General features: G+C 44.2%; 1 protein-coding gene across 2 annotated transcripts; it reads left to right on the top strand.

Moving 5' to 3' along the window:
* Positions 1-140: 140 nt before the first annotated feature.
* On the top strand, positions 141-17,804 carry LOC117415256 (protein RRP5 homolog). 2 transcript variants are annotated; one of them, XM_034025355.3, is made up of 36 exons: positions 141-263; positions 737-848; positions 1,452-1,586; positions 1,767-1,934; positions 2,323-2,484; positions 2,635-2,758; positions 3,182-3,363; positions 3,794-3,901; positions 4,081-4,287; positions 4,762-4,886; positions 4,980-5,040; positions 5,231-5,377; positions 6,638-6,889; positions 7,211-7,357; positions 7,650-7,844; positions 8,030-8,200; positions 8,364-8,586; positions 8,830-8,982; positions 9,886-10,001; positions 10,329-10,837; positions 11,205-11,267; positions 11,559-11,661; positions 11,916-12,005; positions 12,523-12,625; positions 12,717-12,894; positions 13,136-13,192; positions 13,283-13,405; positions 13,624-13,746; positions 13,877-14,057; positions 14,746-14,850; positions 14,964-15,122; positions 15,433-15,683; positions 16,005-16,173; positions 16,267-16,420; positions 16,700-16,865; positions 17,301-17,804. In XM_034025355.3, the coding sequence occupies exons 2-36, from the start codon at positions 747-749 to the stop codon at positions 17,470-17,472; spliced, it is 5,484 nt and encodes a 1,827-aa protein (XP_033881246.3). In that variant the 5' UTR covers positions 141-263; positions 737-746; the 3' UTR covers positions 17,473-17,804. The 2 variants fall into 2 exon arrangements, with proteins under 2 accessions (XP_033881246.3, XP_058882109.1); XM_059026126.1 differs by lacking the exon at positions 141-263 and adding an exon at positions 279-307.
* The last annotated feature ends 41 nt before the right edge of the window (positions 17,805-17,845 follow it).

Below are 17,845 nucleotides of genomic sequence, written 5' to 3'. Positions count from 1 at the left end.
TTACAGTTAGCATGGCCTGCCTTAGCCGATAAGGTGGATTGGAGAATACTGTTGTCAATCATATATATCTTAACCTCCTAATGGTTAGATTTGCACACCAACTTTTTTTTTTTTGTCGTGACCCCACCGGAAGTAATAATTTTAAATTAACCCCTCATAGTCTGATGATGTGTTTCCTGGGTCATTGACATGGCGAGCCACATGTGAATCTCACGATTGGAAAGAATTTATAATCTGGAATAAGATACAGTTTTTACAGATAGGTAAATAACTCCTGCCTGGTACAACGATATTATCGCCTTCATGGGTACTGCTAGTAGTGTGTTATTTATGTGAAAGCACAGAGACCCGACGATTGGTTTCAGCTCAGATTACAAGATAGCATGTTAACTTACTTTCCTGTAGTTTTTGTGGTGCATGCAGAGTCTTTAATTTTCCAGCGGCGACTGAAGTTACCTCCTTTAAATTTCGAAAACGGAATTATTTTCTGCTTTATTATTTGTATTTGTATTGACACACATGTACACAAGATCGCAGTGTGTTACAACGATTGATGACACTAAATATGAATACTCTTAATGAACTATATGTTTTAATCATTATGTACACAGCTATGCAATCCTGGTATTGCAGGATACATGTTTTGAGTCATGTTATAGCGGATCCTACAGTACAGATGGGAGAGGTGGGATTCAGACTTCTTAGAGTTTATTCTTGCAATTCTTGTTTACGCTAGGCATTAAAACATGGCATCGACTGAGGAAGACTTTCCCCGAGGAGGGACATTCAAAAAGCCAACTGATGGGAACGCTGTAAAACACTCTGTGGAACACGACAACTTGTTTGAGGTTAGTAAAAAAAAAAAACATGACTCACTCTTTCAGCAAAGGTGAATCCTCAGTGAGGGTTACACAAATTAAACCAGCATATATGAGCAGCCTCTTGTATTGTGGCGGCGAAAGCCAGTGTACAAAGTGGTGTTCTTTCAGCCTGGAATATATAAAAGGCGATCACATTGCCTTGAACACGCCTTGTAATGGATACATTAAGAAACGTACTATGGCAAAAGTAGCATTATAACACTTTGAACCATCCCATGTCTGACTTTTTATTTGGCCTAATTAAAGGGATACTTTTATATTGAATTCATTTCCTGTTTAATATCCTATTACGTGTGTTCCGTGTAGCCTTTTACTCGGTTTGTTTTTTTCTTCTAGAACCTTATTTGCCTTGCTTACTACAGTACACTATTGTCAGTATGTTAGTGCAGTATAGTGCGGTCTCTGTTCTGAGGTACTGGTTTGTATTCTTCGGCTGGGGGCTCACCTGGGGAAGAATTGTAAAGCATATTAACAGTTATTTATGTTACGCAGGTTAAGATAATGAAATGAAGATAAAATCACAACAAAAGAGAAAAAAATGTGTTGTTATTTTTACTCCCTCTTTTACAGTCCCACGAACCTGAACGGAGTAAGAAGAGAAAGACAGATAAAGGAGGGGATGAGAAGAAAGAAACAAAGCAAAAGACAAAAGAGGCACTCCTCAAACTCAACACAGGGAAAAATGTGGAAATCCTTCATTTCAAGGTTAGTGAATATGCACTGTAGATGCACGACAACCACAGTAACAACAGCCATGGCGTTGTCAAGTGACAAAACTGATACCACTGGGGCTCACTCTTCAAAACGGTTGTATATCCTGGTTGTAGGATCATAGGATAGCAAGTAGTGAAAATGTTGTTTAATTCCCTGTACATTGGTCTGCAGAAACTCACAGTGGGAACGCTGATCCTGGGCTGCGTGAAGGAGGTGAAAGATTTTGAGCTGGTGGTGGGCTTACCAAACGGACTCACCGGGTATGTCCAGGTGACCAGCATCTCTGACGGGTACACCAAGCTGCTGAATGACCAGGTGGATGCTGGGGAGGCCGTGGAGGTGAGTGCTGTATGCCTGGGATTGGAATTCAAAAAAAAAAAATTCTACTGGATGCTTGCAGATGTGGAAACCTGAGTTGGGATTTTAAACCCAGGATCTTAGTCCTTTGTCCCAAACTCTGAGGGCTGGTTCCGTAGACTTGGATTAACAGTAATCGTGGATTGCTTTACCTAAATTAACATAAGGAATTCCAAGATTAGTGTTAACCGGGGTCTGTGAAACCAGCCGTGAATGTTCTTTCCAACTTTTGAGATGCTAAGCGGTACAGCGGTTTCTTAAAGTTCAGTCATAGTACAGTGCTTTTAGATAAAGTAGCTGCACTTCATAGCGTGTATGTTGAGAGACTTTGTTTGAATTGCAATCTCCCACTTCCCTGTTGCATCTGTAGGAAGTCTTGACCCTTGCCCACCTCTATACCCCTGGCATGGTGGTCAGGTGTGTTGTGTCCACCCTGGGATTGACCAAAGAAGGCCATCACAGTGTCAAACTGTCAATCAACCCCAGAGAAGTCAACAAGGGGCTGAATGCTGCATCTCTCAAGCCTGGCATGGTGAGTTGGGGGTGTCTGGTTCACACTTGCTTTACTGTAATTCCACAGGCAGATAACATGTTTAGTAGAAATCATGGGAAGCTTAACAAGTCTGTCTATAGAACATTGTGTATCCTACTTTATGCGTTGAAAGAGTCTCTTGTCCTGTAGCACATTTCTGGCTGTGTTGCAAGTATAGAGGACCATGGCTTCCTGATCGATGTTGGCATTGGCAGAGCGAAGGCTTTTCTACCCAGACAGAAAGCTCTAGATGACCTCAGGGCAACAGAGCAGGGTAAGTGTAATTATACTGTGATTTACTAGAATGAAAACAACCAGGCTACAATATTCTGAATAGAAGAACACATGAACTACTTGAAGGCCACCCTGCTGTAATGAGGAAATAAGTTCACTTTCAAATGCATGTTATAAAATATGTCAACATGGGTCTTTCCCAGTTCCTCGGCACTATTGGCCTGTTTTGAATAAGAAATGTGTTTATCAGAAGTGCATAGAGCATTTTAATTTTTCATTTTGTTCCCCTTGAAATGTATATCTTGATTTGTAATGTTTTTTCAGGAAGTAAAAGGAAGTTGTACTTTTGATACTATAAATTGGTTCCTGAATACATGTACATGTACATATTTTAAAAGCCTTTTTCTTCTGCCTGTGGCGCTCGTAAGTGAAAGCTGTGTCTGTCTTGTTTTGGTGAATCCAGGAGGGGACCTGCAGGTGGGCCGGTATCTGAACTGCCTGGTGGAGGAGGTGAAGAATGAGGGCCGCATCGTACGCTTGTCTGTCAATCCAGATGCCATTGCCAAGGCCCTGGCAGAGAAAGAGCAAGGCTGGACGCTCAGTAACCTGCTGCCTGGGCTGGTGGTGAAAGCTCAGATTAAGAAGGTAACACACTCCCTCTTGTTAACATGTAAGGTCTATAATGATTAGTAGATGACAGCTAGTGTATATGCAATGGTAGCTGACCAATTGTCCTGTGCAAAATGATTGAGCTATGGTTTTCCTTTTTATTAATTTTAAAATATTTTTTGTTCAGGACAAAATCCCTGCTACCACTGTTCTTTTCTTCCAGGATAAAATAGTTAACATATTATAAGATGGCACTTCTATCTACCTGACTGGTCACTGACTTCCCTCACTTTGAATGGAAATTACCTGTTTAGTTGGGTTTGTTGGTTAACATTGCTCAAGCTTCTTATAAATATATAAAGATGGCAAAACAGTCATCTGATGAATATTCAGAGGCAGAAGCTCTTCACCAGATTCCCCGCCTGTTCTGCATGGCTGATGGTTTTGTTGGTTCTTTGTTTTGAAGTTGACCTCTCATGGGATCACTCTGGAGTTCCTCTCCTCGTTTTGTGGATCGGTAGACTTCATGCAGATGGACCCAGAGAAAGAGAAAGTCTACCAGCAAGGACTCCAAGTGAGTACTGATAGACTAAACCAGCCGTAACACTTATATCTGCATGTGTATTTACAACAGTGCACTCTTGTTAGTGCTCCCATTTCAATTCCATGAATCCCTAATGCATTCACGGAAATTGCTGTGGCCGATGGGAGTGTGTCTGTGTGTCTGACCCGTTGTCTGATCCTCCCCTCCAGGTGAAAGCCTGTGTGCTGTATGTCCATCCCTCCTCCCGCACCGTGGGGTTAAGCCTGCGGCCCTGCTTCCTGCAGCCCGGCAGTGTGGTGGAGCCTCTGACGAGCGCTCGGATCGGGGAGGTGATTGAGGGCTGCACAGTCAAGGCTTTCCACCAGGACGCCGGTGCCACTCTGCTGCTGCCCGATGGCATGCTGGTTTTTGCACATGTGAGTAAGCATGGTCCTTTGACGGCATTTTGACGCAGCCCACAATTTGTATTCATTTGTTCAAGCTTATCATTGTCCTTCAGGAGCTTATTCCTGTCAAGCTTATTGGTTGTTTTTTTAACGTACAAGTAGAACAAAAACGTTTTTAATCCCCCAAAGTGTTTACTCCAGTCTTTAATGAACTCTTATTTTTACAAGTCTAGAACCAAACCGCAACGTTAAATATTTCAAGTTCTCGTTATCACTCAAGAGGTTTTTGGATTTTATTTGGTAACATTAACAGGATTTTTTTTTCTCCTTTCCAAAAATAGGAGTTAATTAAAGAATGAAGGAAACGCTTTGAAAATATGGACCCAACTTTTAATATAATATCAAGAAGTTTCTCTGTATCCATTTGCTTATTCAGAATTATACAACATGTACACTGGAAAGTCTTGGTGGGGTTTGAATTCTCTTTTGCTGTATTTCTTACAGAAAAATCACCTAAAAGAAGCCCTGGAGCCCTTGAAAACCAACAAGATGGGCTCAGGATCCAGCCACACGTGCAGGATCCTAGATTATAGCCCCATGGATCAGGTGGCGCTAGTGAGTCTAAGGAAGTGAGTGTGCCATGCTGATTGTGCATTCTTATTTATACTTGTGAACACTCAAGACACAGTTGATGTTAAACTGTTTGTGTTTGTTCTTCCCAGGAGTGTTATCGATGCTCCTTTCCTGAGATACCAGGACATTCGACCTGGACAGCACATTGAGGTAGATGAGTATTTCAAACTTTAAAAACATGATTAAAAAAATGATGAGCATCTAATGCTCTATTTACACTACATGTTATTGTTGTTAAATACTGCTGCACGACGTGTGTGTGTGTAAAAACGTGCATGCAAATTGTTTGGTCATACTGATTTGAAGAATGCATGACCCGAAACTCAAATCTCTTGACTAGTGCAAAGTGACTTCCCTGGAGCGTTACGGGATGCAGGTGAAGGTGACGGATCACATCCGCGGCCTGGTCCCACGAACACACCTGGCAGACATTCTCCTGAAGAACCCGGAAAAGAAGTACAGCCCCGGGGATGAGATCCGGTGTCGGGTAGGTTCTTGGCAGCTGCATGTTGGCCTATTTGCAGGGGTTCACATAACTGGTACGCATGCTAACTAATAAAGTAATGCAGACTTCTATATTGTTCTTTAAGATGCAAAGGCGTACCGTCAGTACATTTAACAGAAAAGCATTTTTCATAAAGGCAGCGAGGGTGCTAACGCTTGCAAGGTGAGCCATACCTACCTAATCTCTGGGTTTTTCCCGATGACTCAGGGTCTGTCAACGATCAACGGGAGGGTTCCAATTTAACTACAGTCCCTCCCTGCTAGCGCTGTCATTGGCTGCTTCAAGTTTTTATTAAAAAATGGAGAGTGGTAGGTGGAACCATTCCAGTTCATAAGATCCGTAATTTTCTTTTAATGGGCACTTGAAACAACCAATGATAGCAGGGATCTCTATTAAGCCATCCATTCAGAGAAGAGGGATGGAGTTACGGGGAGGGCATTAAAGCAGCTCACTGACACTTCGCCCACCAAACTGAGCGGGAGTGAGAGGAGGAGTCAATGTTTGAATGCTGTTACATTTAAATGCGAGTTTAAAAAAATGAATTTACTTAACCATTTTACTTAAAATAATATATTTTTCGCCCTCTGTTATATCCTTATACAAATACCGTTGTTCCGTCAAGCTAACGTGTTCGACAACACTAATAAAGTGATGAAGCGCGGGCACGTGGTGTGCAGGGTGAGTCAGACAGCCAGGGGAGCGCAGGTTTGCATCCTGACTCTGAAATCGCTGGTCTTTGCTGTGGATTTCTGAGGGAGCGTCGCATTGGCTCTTGCGCTCCCGCGGGTTAGGGAGGCAAAACCGGCAGGGACTGTTTCTCCTCGTCTTGGTACAGGGGACCCTACCAGCCAGATGCCTATTGAGCTCAGGCAGACACCTGCAGGGCTGGCCTTTGTCCTCCAGAGGCCGGTTGCTCGCATCAACTCTCGAGTTCCTGGGTGTAAAAGAGGAAACTGACTCGGTCGTGGGATCGGAGGACACCCACTGAACCTTCAGTTCTCCTGAGCTGCATGGGAAATCACTGCGGTGAGGGAGAAAAACAGTGGGTAAAATAATTGGGCACTAAGTAAAAAAATATATTTAAAAAGAAGGTATCTAGATGTGTTTTTACCTGCTCTCTCTCTCTCTCTCTCTCTCTCTCTCTCTCTCTCTCTCTCTCTCTCATATATATGTGTGTGTGTATATATTTATATATATGTGTGTGTGTGTATATATATATATATATATCTGTCTGCTTGGCAGGTTCTAACCGTGATTCCCGACACCAAGAAGCTGATCCTGACCCGGAAGAAGGCTCTGGTGGAGTCCAAGCTGCCGCTGATCTGCAGCTATGAGGATGCCAGGCCGGGCCTGGTGGCACACGGCTACATCGTGTGTGTCAAGGACTTCGGCTGCATCGTGCGCTTCTTCAACGAAGTCAATGGGCTGGTCCCTCGGCATGAGTTGAGCACGGAGCCTGTACCGTTTCCTGAGAAGATCTTTTACAGTGGGCAGGTGAGGCTCTTGCTAGATCTAGCAGAGATTTTTGGCTGAAAGTCTTAACATACTGGAAGCAATACATTTTATTAGGATTCATATTGTTTAAGAAAAAAAAAAAGTACAATAATTGGGCGTCTGATTTGCTAACCTGGCTGCATAATGCTCAGTAAATAAAATGTTTACTAATTCAGGTTTTGCTGATGCAACCCCCATTGGTGTTCCGAGCTCTGCCGTTGTCTTGCTCTTTAATGTGTTTAACAGTGGATACAAGTAGGTCCCCCTCTAGGCTAACGTTTGGGGGAAATCATTTTTAAAACATTATTGCATTTCTTTCAGGTTGTCAAAGCGAAAGTGCTGAAATGTGACCCTGAGCAACAAAGGCTGCTGTTGTCCTTCAAAGCCACAGGGGGCAGTGTTGCTGCTGAAGTAGCCAGGGTGGAGCAGGCTCAGGGGAAAGAGGCATTTCACTTTGAAACTGGGAAGGTAGGTGACATTAATATAAACCCTGCACCCCTTTTGAAAATGAGTAGTTTTGTTACACCTTTTAAAAACTATGTTAAGGATGCCTATTTGCATTGTGCTCTGTTTTGCCATGCAAAACACACTTGACATTTTGAGGTTTTGGAATACATCTATAAAAGTTTTATAGCACATGCAATTTCATTAATGTAAAAATATGCTTATTTACAGTAGTAGTTTAGTGTATTCCTAATGCATTCAGTTTATGTTCTTGTCTCTCCCTCCTATTGGTCATTTTCACTTGTGTTCTCTTCAGATTGTAAAGGTGACGGTTGTGCGCAAGACTGTCGATGGACTGGATGTTTCAATTCTTCCAGAGGCGGCGTCAGCCTTCCTGCCCATGATGCACCTCTCTGACCATGTGTCCAACTGCAGGCTCCTGTGGGAGGGGCTTGGAGAGGACGACATCATCTCCAACGTGATGTGCCTGAGCAAAAACAAGGAGCACATTGTATCCTTTCTAGCATCGGTTCTAATTGTTCTTGTTTATTTAAATATAAACTATACATAGTCTGTCTTTTTATTTTACCTTCTGTGGCCAGTGCCTTTCATCTTACCCTCTCTCTGCATTGCAGAGATTGTGATCTTTGGGTTGAAACGTACATCATTGTGTTTGGTCCTTAACGTCCTGTGTAGGTACTTTGTAAGAAGCCCATTATCAAGGCTGCGGTCGAGGAAGGTTATCCAGCCAAAGACTTTTCCGAAGTCCAGTCTGGAATGATGCTGCCTGGATTCATAAAGAACATAATGCCGTATGGAGTCTTTGTGGAATTCCCCTATGGGCTGATGGGATTGGCACCCAAATCTGTAAGTGAACGTAAAGTACACAATATAAAGCTATTGCCACGGACATGAACACATTTCAGTGGCTGTCTAGGTCAAGGCACTAGTGCTACATGCACTGCAGGTTTGAGTTCCCAACTTCTGAGTTATGACCACCTTGTATTTGTTTTTTGATTTTCTCCCCCAGGCCATGTGCGACAAGTTTGTGACCAACACAAGCGATCATTTCCAGGTAGGGCAGACAGTGCTGGCTAAGGTAACCAACCTGGACGAGGGGAAGCGGCGGTTCCTGCTGAGCTTGAAGGTGTCGGAGTGTAGCTCGGGGGAGGAATGGGGGCAGGAGAGCCTGCAGCTGCTCACACAGTGCCTGGTAGAGAGGAGAGATGTGTGCAGCATGATGACCAGCAGAGGTGAGGAGCTGCAGCCGACTGCACAGACTTGTAGCAGGAGCACCCACATGTTGTTAGTATACAGTGAACTTGAAAAATCTTAATTCTAAAACTTAGAAGTGTGCCATGATTCCCAATACATGTGCTCACGGCTTCCCCCACTGAAATGAATTCACCAGTGTTTAGTGGTCTTTTGTGAGTGAATTTAATGGTTTTTGGTGTTAAACAAAGATAAAGCCTCTCTTTTTTTCTGTCTGTTTCCAGGTGATTCTGAAGTGGCCCAGAACCTCTCCAAGCTGGTGTTGGGGCAGAAGTTAAAACTGGCTGTAGAAGAAGTGAAGGATGATGGGACAGCTTACTTTAAAGCTAGCCAGGTTGCTGGAGCAACAGCGTCGGCCACAAAGCATCACCTGACTGGTAAACTGTGGATGTTTTAATCTCCGTCCCAGTAATTAGTTTTATTCACGATAAACCACTCTTGTCTGAACACTGTAGTTCATCTGTAGTTCATCATTTACAAATAGAAAGGAAAATCAAGTTACATAAACTCCTGTTCTTTAACCCTTTGCGGTCCATTGTCGGACCTGGTCCGACATTGCAATTATTCCTGTCAGGTCCATTGTCGGACCCTGTCCGACATCATTATAGAAACGCAAAAAACGGGTTTTAGTCGTTTTTTCTCCGGAAAAAGTCGAGAAAACCATTCAATCGCCGAGTGGGAACGACAGGAGCCGAGACAAGTCGGAATAAAAAAAAAGAAAAGGCGTATCTCATGATTAGTCATACATGGCCCTGGTATCAGATAACGGGGCGGTCGTAAGTAAACAAGCTGGCTGCCTGTGAATCAGCGCACAGATAACACAGACATTTGCAGTTTTTTTTAGATGTTATAGTAATAAAATAATGACTTGGATCGCATTATTGAGGAGTTTGGTGATAAAACGAGTGATCAGGAGATGATTGATCGGTATGTACGACTATTATTATTATTATTATTATTATTATTATTATTATTTATTTCTTACATAGGTGAAAGCTATAGCGAACGAAAGGGTGGGGCGGGGCTGGAGATGCCTAGTGAGTGCTTTGTTGATATGCAGGGCCATTTAAACCCATTTGACTGTGAAAAAAAAAACTTTTAAACAGCGCGTCTAAAATTAACTCCGCGTGTGAAAATAAATTAGACCTGGTGTGCCAGACGCGCATTTAATAAATGGACCGCAAAGGGTTAAATATTGGGATTTCAGTGGAGATTACAGTATTCAGGACATCTATCTTATTGTTTTAACTTTAGATTTTTGTTTTTATTGAAATGCTCAGGTGTGAGTCTTGACCCGGGACAGAATGTCACTGCGGTCATCCTGCATGTTAATCACCTGACCTCCCAGGTCCACCTCTCTCTCAGAACGGAGCTGGTCAACAGCAGAACCAAGAAGGTGAGATTTGGGGTTGGGGTTGGGATTGTACAACACCAGAGAGCTACCAGCACCAATATTAGTCCAGAAGTGACAAGTGTATCAATCGCCAGCTCTTGACTCGACAGCAACATAACATATGCTGTATCACAAAAACGCACAATTAATATAAAGTGTATGAAAGCAATGTTACATTAAAAAAGGCTGAATGCACTTTTCTATTGAAACTATTAATCTGTGTTCCCTCCCAGAAAATGACTAGTGTTTTCAGGGTTGTGGCTTTTGGTTTTTGAAGGGGTCAAGGCTGTAAATCCCCCTTTTAAGCAGGGTCCTTGCTTTCTTTTTCAGCTGAAGGAGAACACAACACATTCAGCCACAGTCCAGCATGTGGAGACGGACTTTGCCATTGCATCATTAGCCGAGACTGGTCAGCTGGCCGTAGTCCCTGTGGCAACCCATCTGAACGACACCTTCCGGTTTGAGTCTGAGAAATTGTCTGTTGGACAGACCCTGGTGGTCTCTGTGAGGCAGCCCAGCTGTGAGGCTGTCGGGGGGCTTCCCTTAGTGGTTCAGGGTCCAGAGAAAGCCAAGCGGAAACGGAAACTCTCGGAAAGCAAAGAGGAGGCGCCCAGAGGCATCCAGCACTCCTGCTGCCTGGGCGATACGGTGAGCGGGACTGTCAAGTCCATCCGTCCCACCTGTGTCCTCCTGGCTTTGGAGAGAGGCATCACAGGCAGCATCCATGCGTCTGAGATACTGGAAACCGTGAAGCCCTTCAGCTTCCCCACATCCTCACTGAAAATGGGGATGAAAATCACAGCCAGAGTAATTGGAGGAAGAGAGGCCAAGAGTCATAAGTAAGTTTGGTAAAGAAGTGATTTGTGTAACTATCATTATAATGTGAATTGGATCACAAATTTTCCAATTTGTTTTCTTACTGTTCTTTTTCTCATATACAGTAGCCTATATTTTCCCGTATGGGGAAAATTACAGGGAAACTGACACTTCCAAAATAAATGTATCACACGGGCAGTTTGCCCCAGTATGTCATACCATTCAAGGGAGTGGTCTGTAAGTACAGCTGATTTTATATTGAAAGGTGGTGACTGACAGTCAAACCAGCAGGACTGGAGTATCACATGCTAAAAGCTCAGTTGCTAAAAAGGGTGGTCTTGTCTGTTGCTTCTTTTAGACATGCGTTTGAAATCGTTTTATTCCCTGTAGGTTTTTGCCAGTCACCCACTCACACTTTACTTTCACAATACCGGAACTAACAGTTCAGCCAAGGTAAGGTTTCTCTTTTTATCCTGTTTTGTGGTACACGTTCAATTCAAAACGTATGCATAGGTTTGGCTATGGGGAGCATGTTTGGCTGGGCAGATCTGTAATAGCTTTTTTTTTTTTTTTTTTTTTTTTTAACCATATATAAAAAGGATTCCGATTGTAGTTAAACCCATTTCTGTTTCTGTCTAAGAATTAGCAATGCAGTTCTGTTAAGCTGCTATGCTCCCTACCCTTAACTGGGTTACTAACTGTGCAGTACGTGTCCATTGATGGGCTTCGTCTCTGTTGTGGCAGCAAGCTGAAGGGAGATTGGAGCGAGGAGCTGAAGGACCAGCCGTTGTCTGAGAAGCTGAAGAGCTACCAGCCCGGCCAGGAGGTGACCTGCTTCGTGTCGAAGGTAGGTGTGGAGAGGCTGTGTGGGAGCATTCACCAGGAGAAAGAGCAACCCTGAGCATCCTAGTCTATCCAGACCATGCTCCCTCCTGCAACATTGAAAGAGTGAATTGTGGGAACAAAAACCGAGCAGTCTTGCAGGTGGGGATCTGGTTAGACTGTGAAATTGTCTTTCTCTTACTGAACGCACTTATTAAAAGTTTAAATATATTGGTGAGATACTAACGTTAATGATGGCTCTCTCCTCCCACGGTGTAGTTCAACAGTCTCAAGAAGTCCCTGGAGGTGGAGGTGACCCATGATGTGCGTGGGACAGTGGAGCTGCTGGCAATGACCTGTAAACCCAAGGTAAGCACGGATTGTCACGTGACATTCTATCCAGCTGACAAATCTGTCCTGGAAAACACTGCTGGCAGACAGCAAAACTTATTCGGGCACGATGGTAATCAGAAACAAAGGGACACGGTTTTAAGTGGCTAATTATAAACACCATTCCCAGTTTGAGAATCCATTTTCTACGATGAATAAAGGTTATTGAGGAATGACGCCACACAGGGACTGTGCTGAGCAGTTTATCTGCTGCTACATTGCTTTTGTCTTTCAGCACGCTCGTGAAGGGGGTCCCATTCTGCCTGGTTCACCTTTGACTTGCCTCAGACACATTTGTGGCGTCATGAAGGAAATGATGAGAGCCTCATCCTAATGCACATGTTTCAACAATGTTAAACATACAAAACAAACGTTTGTATTGAAAGCCCTGCCACTGTAAAAACAGATGAGAAGAGGGTTAAAGCACCTGTCTGACACTACAGATAAATTCCCTTCTTCGTATGTCGCTGACCCTTTTTAAATGTTTACTTTGTAGGATCTGAAACGCCCAGAGAAGCTGTTTAAACCTGGACAGGCACTGAATGCCCTGGTCGTCTGCACCAACTCCTCTGAGACCCGGCTTTGCCTCTCCCTCTCAGGTACGCATGGTGTCCTCTTTCGTTCTGTGTGTGCTTCACAGCTACCTGTTTTATTCCTCATCTCTGTATCCCTCCGGTTCTTGTATTTCAGGAGTGCACTCCTTGGGAGAAGGCTCTTTGACTCTGGGGACGGTTACAAAGGTCACTCCACATGTGGGCCTCATTGTCTCCTTGCCATTCCGGCAGTGTGGTCGAGCTGGCATCCTGGACCTCAGTGACACGTACACGGCATCGCCGTTGGAACAATTCCATGTTGGCCAGACAGTCAGGTTAGTTTAGGACTCTCTTCTTAATGGAAAACGTGTTCATTTAAAATCAACTTCCAATGACCATTTATACACCATGATGGGGTGCTTACTAGTATGGGGGTTCCTGTAAAGCAATGTTTCCTCTAGCTTCTGGTGAGGAGTTACTATGGCTTACTAACCAGCTTTTAGCCATTCAGCTGGCAACAGTCCTTCTATAGAAAAGCCTACAGCTGTGTAACAAACAACTTCTCTGTTCCTACAGGTGTTGTGTCCTAGCACGGGAAGATGAGAAAATCCACGTGTCTCTCAGGCAGTCCAGGTAAGATGAAAATAAAACATAAAGACCATTGAAGTTTGTGTGTTTTAGGCTTCTCTGTTGTGTTTAATCTGTATAACTATTGCCCTGCAGGACAAACCCAGTAAGCAATCTCAAAGGGAATGACCCTGAAATTCTCTCCATTGAAGATCTAAAGAAAGGGCAGATTGTACGAGGATATGTCAAATCTGTAGGAGACGCTGGAGTCTTTATTGGGTAATATCCCCCCCCCCCCCCCCCCCCCCCCCTCTCTTTTTGCTGAGTTTCTTTGTTGGTAGTGCTGGATGGAATTCCACAAAAATGTCAATTTAGAAAACGTCCTCCTCTTGTAAGTGCTGAGAGCACCTAAAGATAAAACAACCCTTGGTCTAGCTGTGAGTCTCATCCTTGGTGAAGAACGAGATTATGAATCCGCCTTCTCTGTTCTGTTCCAGACTGTCCAGGACAATCACTGGTCGATCTCAGTATCAGCACGTCACAGACTACTTTGTGAGTGATCACAGTGTCTACGTGAAAAACATTCCACTCGGCAAACTGCTCATCTGCAAAGTTCTGAGGTGAGCAAAGGAATTACAAGTGCAGTGCGTTCATTCCAAAAAGGTCCATCGATTCCAAAAAAGGGGGTATGTTTTGATTCCAGCTGCCATGTCTGTCTGTTACTAAGGGGTATGATGTCTCCTTTTGCAGTGTGGATAAAAAACAGAATCGTGTGGAACTGTCCCTGCTCCCAGAGGACACTGGGGAACCAGACGTTCTCCCAGAGTCACTTCGGCTTCCTTCCAGAGAAAAGGGAGAACAGAAGGAGAAGCGGCAGGGGTTCAAGAAAATGCAGCAGAAACGAAAGAGGGGGGCCTCCGAGAGCGAGCAGGTAAAGGCCGGCTTTCAGTTTGTGTATTTAACATGTTCTTCTCTGAATCCGGAATTAAAGAAGGCATTGTGGAGTAGTGGTTAGGGCTCTGGACTCTTGACCGGAGGGTTGTGGGTTCAATCCCAGGTGTGGGACACTGCTGCTGTACCCTTGAAAAAGGTACTTTACCTAGACTGCTCCAGTAAAAACCCAACTGTATAAATGGGTAATTGTATGTAAAAAATAATGTGACATCTGTATAATGTGAAATAATGTATAATGTGATACCTTGTAACAATTGTAAGAAATAAATAATAATAATAATAATAATAATAATGTAATGAGGCAGCGTTATCTATACCGTGATACTGGTCATGATCCACTGTAGTATGTTAATAAAGCAGTCTGCTTTCACTTGTTTGTAATAGATTTATTGGATGTATCTTTAAGCAATAGCAAACATTGGTGAAAATCACTACTTTTCAGCCTACTTGCAGTAATTGATAGGAAATGCTCTTTTTCAAAAGGGCTGTAGGTCAATATCTGGTTTTAGTTACATAACAAGAATCTGGAAGTTAAAAATCTCCAACACACAAGTAGCTTACGAGTCACAAATCCTAACAGCCCTTTAGAACTTGTTAAAGGGCAGTTTATTTGTTTTAAGCAGTACAGTTCTAAACCTCATCTTGGTGCTTGCATTTCCCTCTAGGAGATTGTGGTAGAGAATAAGAAAGTGACAAAGAGTCAAAAGAAATCTGAGGACAAAGACAATGGAGTTGAGGTTTATTTCCGGGAAGAGGAAGAACCACAAAAGGTAAGGGGTGTGGGTGGGCTGGATGTCGCACTGCTGGAAGCTTTTCGCTGTGAAGCCTTGTTTTTAAAGTCCCGGAGTGTGTTTTGTGAATCGGTGTTTCTGTTCCTCTGCAGCAGAAGAAGCCGTTCGTGCACAGCAAGAGTGAAGCACCGCCCCGGCTCCAGGTCTCCGCAGGGTTCTCCTGGGACGTTACACTGAGCTCTCTGCAGCCAGTCGGGACGGGACGAGGGGCACCCGCCTCAGACAGTGAAGAGGAGGAGGAGGAGGTGAAGGTAAGGACCGCCACATACAAAATCATAAAGCACATGATGCTAGAACAACTAATATGGTATAAAAGGAAAATTGTTTTTTTATTTAGTGTACACTGCTAGTTTTAGAACAAAATCTTAGACATATTACCATGTGTGGCAGCTTTACCACTGAAATGAACTAAATTTAAAGCAAGATCTTGTAATCACCCCCCCTCCCAAAAAACAAAAAGTCAAATCTACGATCAGAATGGGCACCTTTTTTTATATTTGAACGTTGTGTCTAGCGCCGTCAAGGACCGTATCTATAGTACATCTCTCTCTTGTGCGTCAGCCCCAGAAAAAGAGCAAGCGGGAGAAGAATGTGGAGAAGCAGCGGCAGGAGAAGGAGCTGTCGAAGGTGGAGGGTGAGCTGATGGACCCCGGGAGGCAGCCACAGACCGCCAACGACTTCAACCGGCTGGTGCTGGGCTCCCCAGACAGCTCCATCGTCTGGCTGCAGTACATGGCCTTCCACCTCCACGCCACTGAGATCGAGCAGGCCCGTGCCGTGGCAGAGAGAGCCCTCAAGACCATCTCCTTCCGGTGAGAGTGAAAACCACACCGACAGTATTCCTCTTAAGTGGTTTTAATCCATTAGCCTTTCTAAATATACATTAATCAGATCTGAAGTCCTTGTGTCTGAAACTCGACTCTAAATGGGAGGATTTGTTTTGTTATATATTACAATACATGTCCGGGATCCCGTTTACATTGCAATTCAGATTAGTCGGTCCTCTGTAATAAAATAACCCTGGTGGTAGAAAGAAAAATGGCATTCAGTAAATGACAAGGTGTTGTAAAGGGGAGCGATTAGCCAGTTTCTTTTGGAATGCACTCGTCTGATCTGCCCCCGCGTCTCTACAGCGAGGAGCAGGAGAAGCTGAACGTGTGGGTGGCCCTTCTGAATCTGGAGAACATGTACGGGACTGAGGAGAGCCTGAACAAGGTGTTTGAGAGAGCAGTGCAGCACTGCGAGCCTCTCAAAGTGTTCCAGAGCCTCGCTGACATCTACACCAAGTCTGACAAGTATAAGGTGAGCAACAGCAATTCACAGAATCATTGCTATGTGTGTCATGAGAAGGAGATCTTGGTTCAACTCAAACTCCTGGTCTGTCTTTCTCTCTAGCAAGCAGAGAGCCTGTACAACACCATGCTGAGGAGGTTTCGCCAGGAGAGATCGGTCTGGCTGAGCTGTGCCACTTTCCACTTGAGACAGGGCCGCACGGACGAGACCCACAGACTCCTGCAGAGGGCGCTCAAGTGCCTGCCAGACAAAGAGCGTGAGTACTGAAGGACCCCTGAACCACGGTGTGGGTTGTACCGTCTCTGTCTCAATGGTTTCATTCAAGCCCAGGTTCATCATTACAAGGTTTCTAGATGAATTTTTGCCAAGACAGACACTTAGAAGTGGAAATCATCACACTCCTTATATTAAACATTGCTAGATAGAGTGGAATCATTAGCTACAATGGATGTGTTGGCAACTCTTTGTGCTCAGCTAGTTTTAATGTGGTGGTGTGAAATTTAAACAATGATTTTCCTTTTCTTTGTGTTTTAAGATGTTGACCTAATCGCAAAGTTCGCACAGCTCGAGTTCCGGTTTGGGGACCCGGAACGGGCCAAGTCCATGTTTGAGAGCACGCTTGGTAACTACCCCAGACGCACAGACCTGTGGTCTGTCTACATCGACATGATGATCAAATACGGCAGTCAGAAGGAAGTCCGGTGAGTGGCCGTGTTTGCTCACAGTAGAGATCCTAGGCTTACTAAAACTGCATCAGAACAAGTTTACAACAACAAAGCAAACTAGCTTTTAAATAACCTTTTTGTTCCTCCCCTGTAGTACATTTTTTTACGACTTGACATGCATAGGAAGATTCATAATAAAGATCCTTCGTCCAAAATGTTGTTTTGAAACGGCCGCATTCCATTATTGGGCTCGGCCCAAAGCAGTCCTGGCTGTCCCGGGCCTTGCAGTCCTGGCTGTCCTAGGCCTTGCAGTCCTGGCTGTCCCGGGCCTTGCAGTCCTGGCTGTCCCGGGCCTTGCAGTCCTGGCTGTCCCGGGCCTTGCAGTCCTTGGCATAAGTAAATGATGGTAATCGGTCATGCTTAGAGGGGCACTCAGTACAAACTGAATCCCAATGTACATTTGTGTCGCAGGAACATTTTGGAACGAGTGATCCACCTGAGCCTGGCTGCTAAGAGAATCAAGTTCTTCTTCAAGCGCTACCTGGAGTACGAGAAGAAGCACGGGTGTGCTGAGAGTGTGCAGGTGGTGAAGGAGAAGGCCATGGAGTATGTGGAGGCCAAGGGCTCCATCACGGAGAGCTAACCGCAACCACCAGACTGCTCATCCCAGAGAAACTGCAGCCAGTACAAACCTTCCCAAAACATCAGCCAGCACAGTCTCGCACCCATCCTGGATTATAGGGAAACCTAGACTGTCTTTCCTTATCACCTGTAGGGGGATGAGGAATTAAACCATCCTCGTCTCCTGTCAGTGTTTTCTGTTCTCAGGATGAAATCATGTGGCTGAACCCTCATAGTTTTGTATGTCCTGCTATTAAGTGAAATAACTTTAAGATGTGTCATATTCTCAACTAACTTTTGGTATTTGTTTACCACCTCTTATAAAAGATAATTAAATGCATTTGACAAATCCCCCACTTGGCTGTAACTTGCTATATTTTCTTAGAATACTAAAA

This window comes from Acipenser ruthenus, chromosome 7 (genome assembly GCF_902713425.1).
Source record: "Acipenser ruthenus chromosome 7, fAciRut3.2 maternal haplotype, whole genome shotgun sequence".
Classification (NCBI taxonomy): domain Eukaryota; kingdom Metazoa; phylum Chordata; class Actinopteri; order Acipenseriformes; family Acipenseridae; genus Acipenser; species Acipenser ruthenus.
Note: the sequence above shows the minus strand (reverse complement) of the source record. Positions and strands in the feature narration are given on the sequence as shown.

Coding starts and splice junctions, on each gene's coding strand:
- LOC117415256 (XM_034025355.3), top strand. CDS start 747: ATGGCATCGACTGAGGAAGACTTTCCCCGAGGAGGGACATTCAAAAAG. Junction 1,935..2,322: donor ATGCTGGGGAGGCCGTGGAG/GTGAGTGCTGTA, acceptor TTGCATCTGTAG/GAAGTCTTGACCCTTGCCCA. Junction 3,902..4,080: donor TCTACCAGCAAGGACTCCAA/GTGAGTACTGAT, acceptor CCTCCCCTCCAG/GTGAAAGCCTGTGTGCTGTA.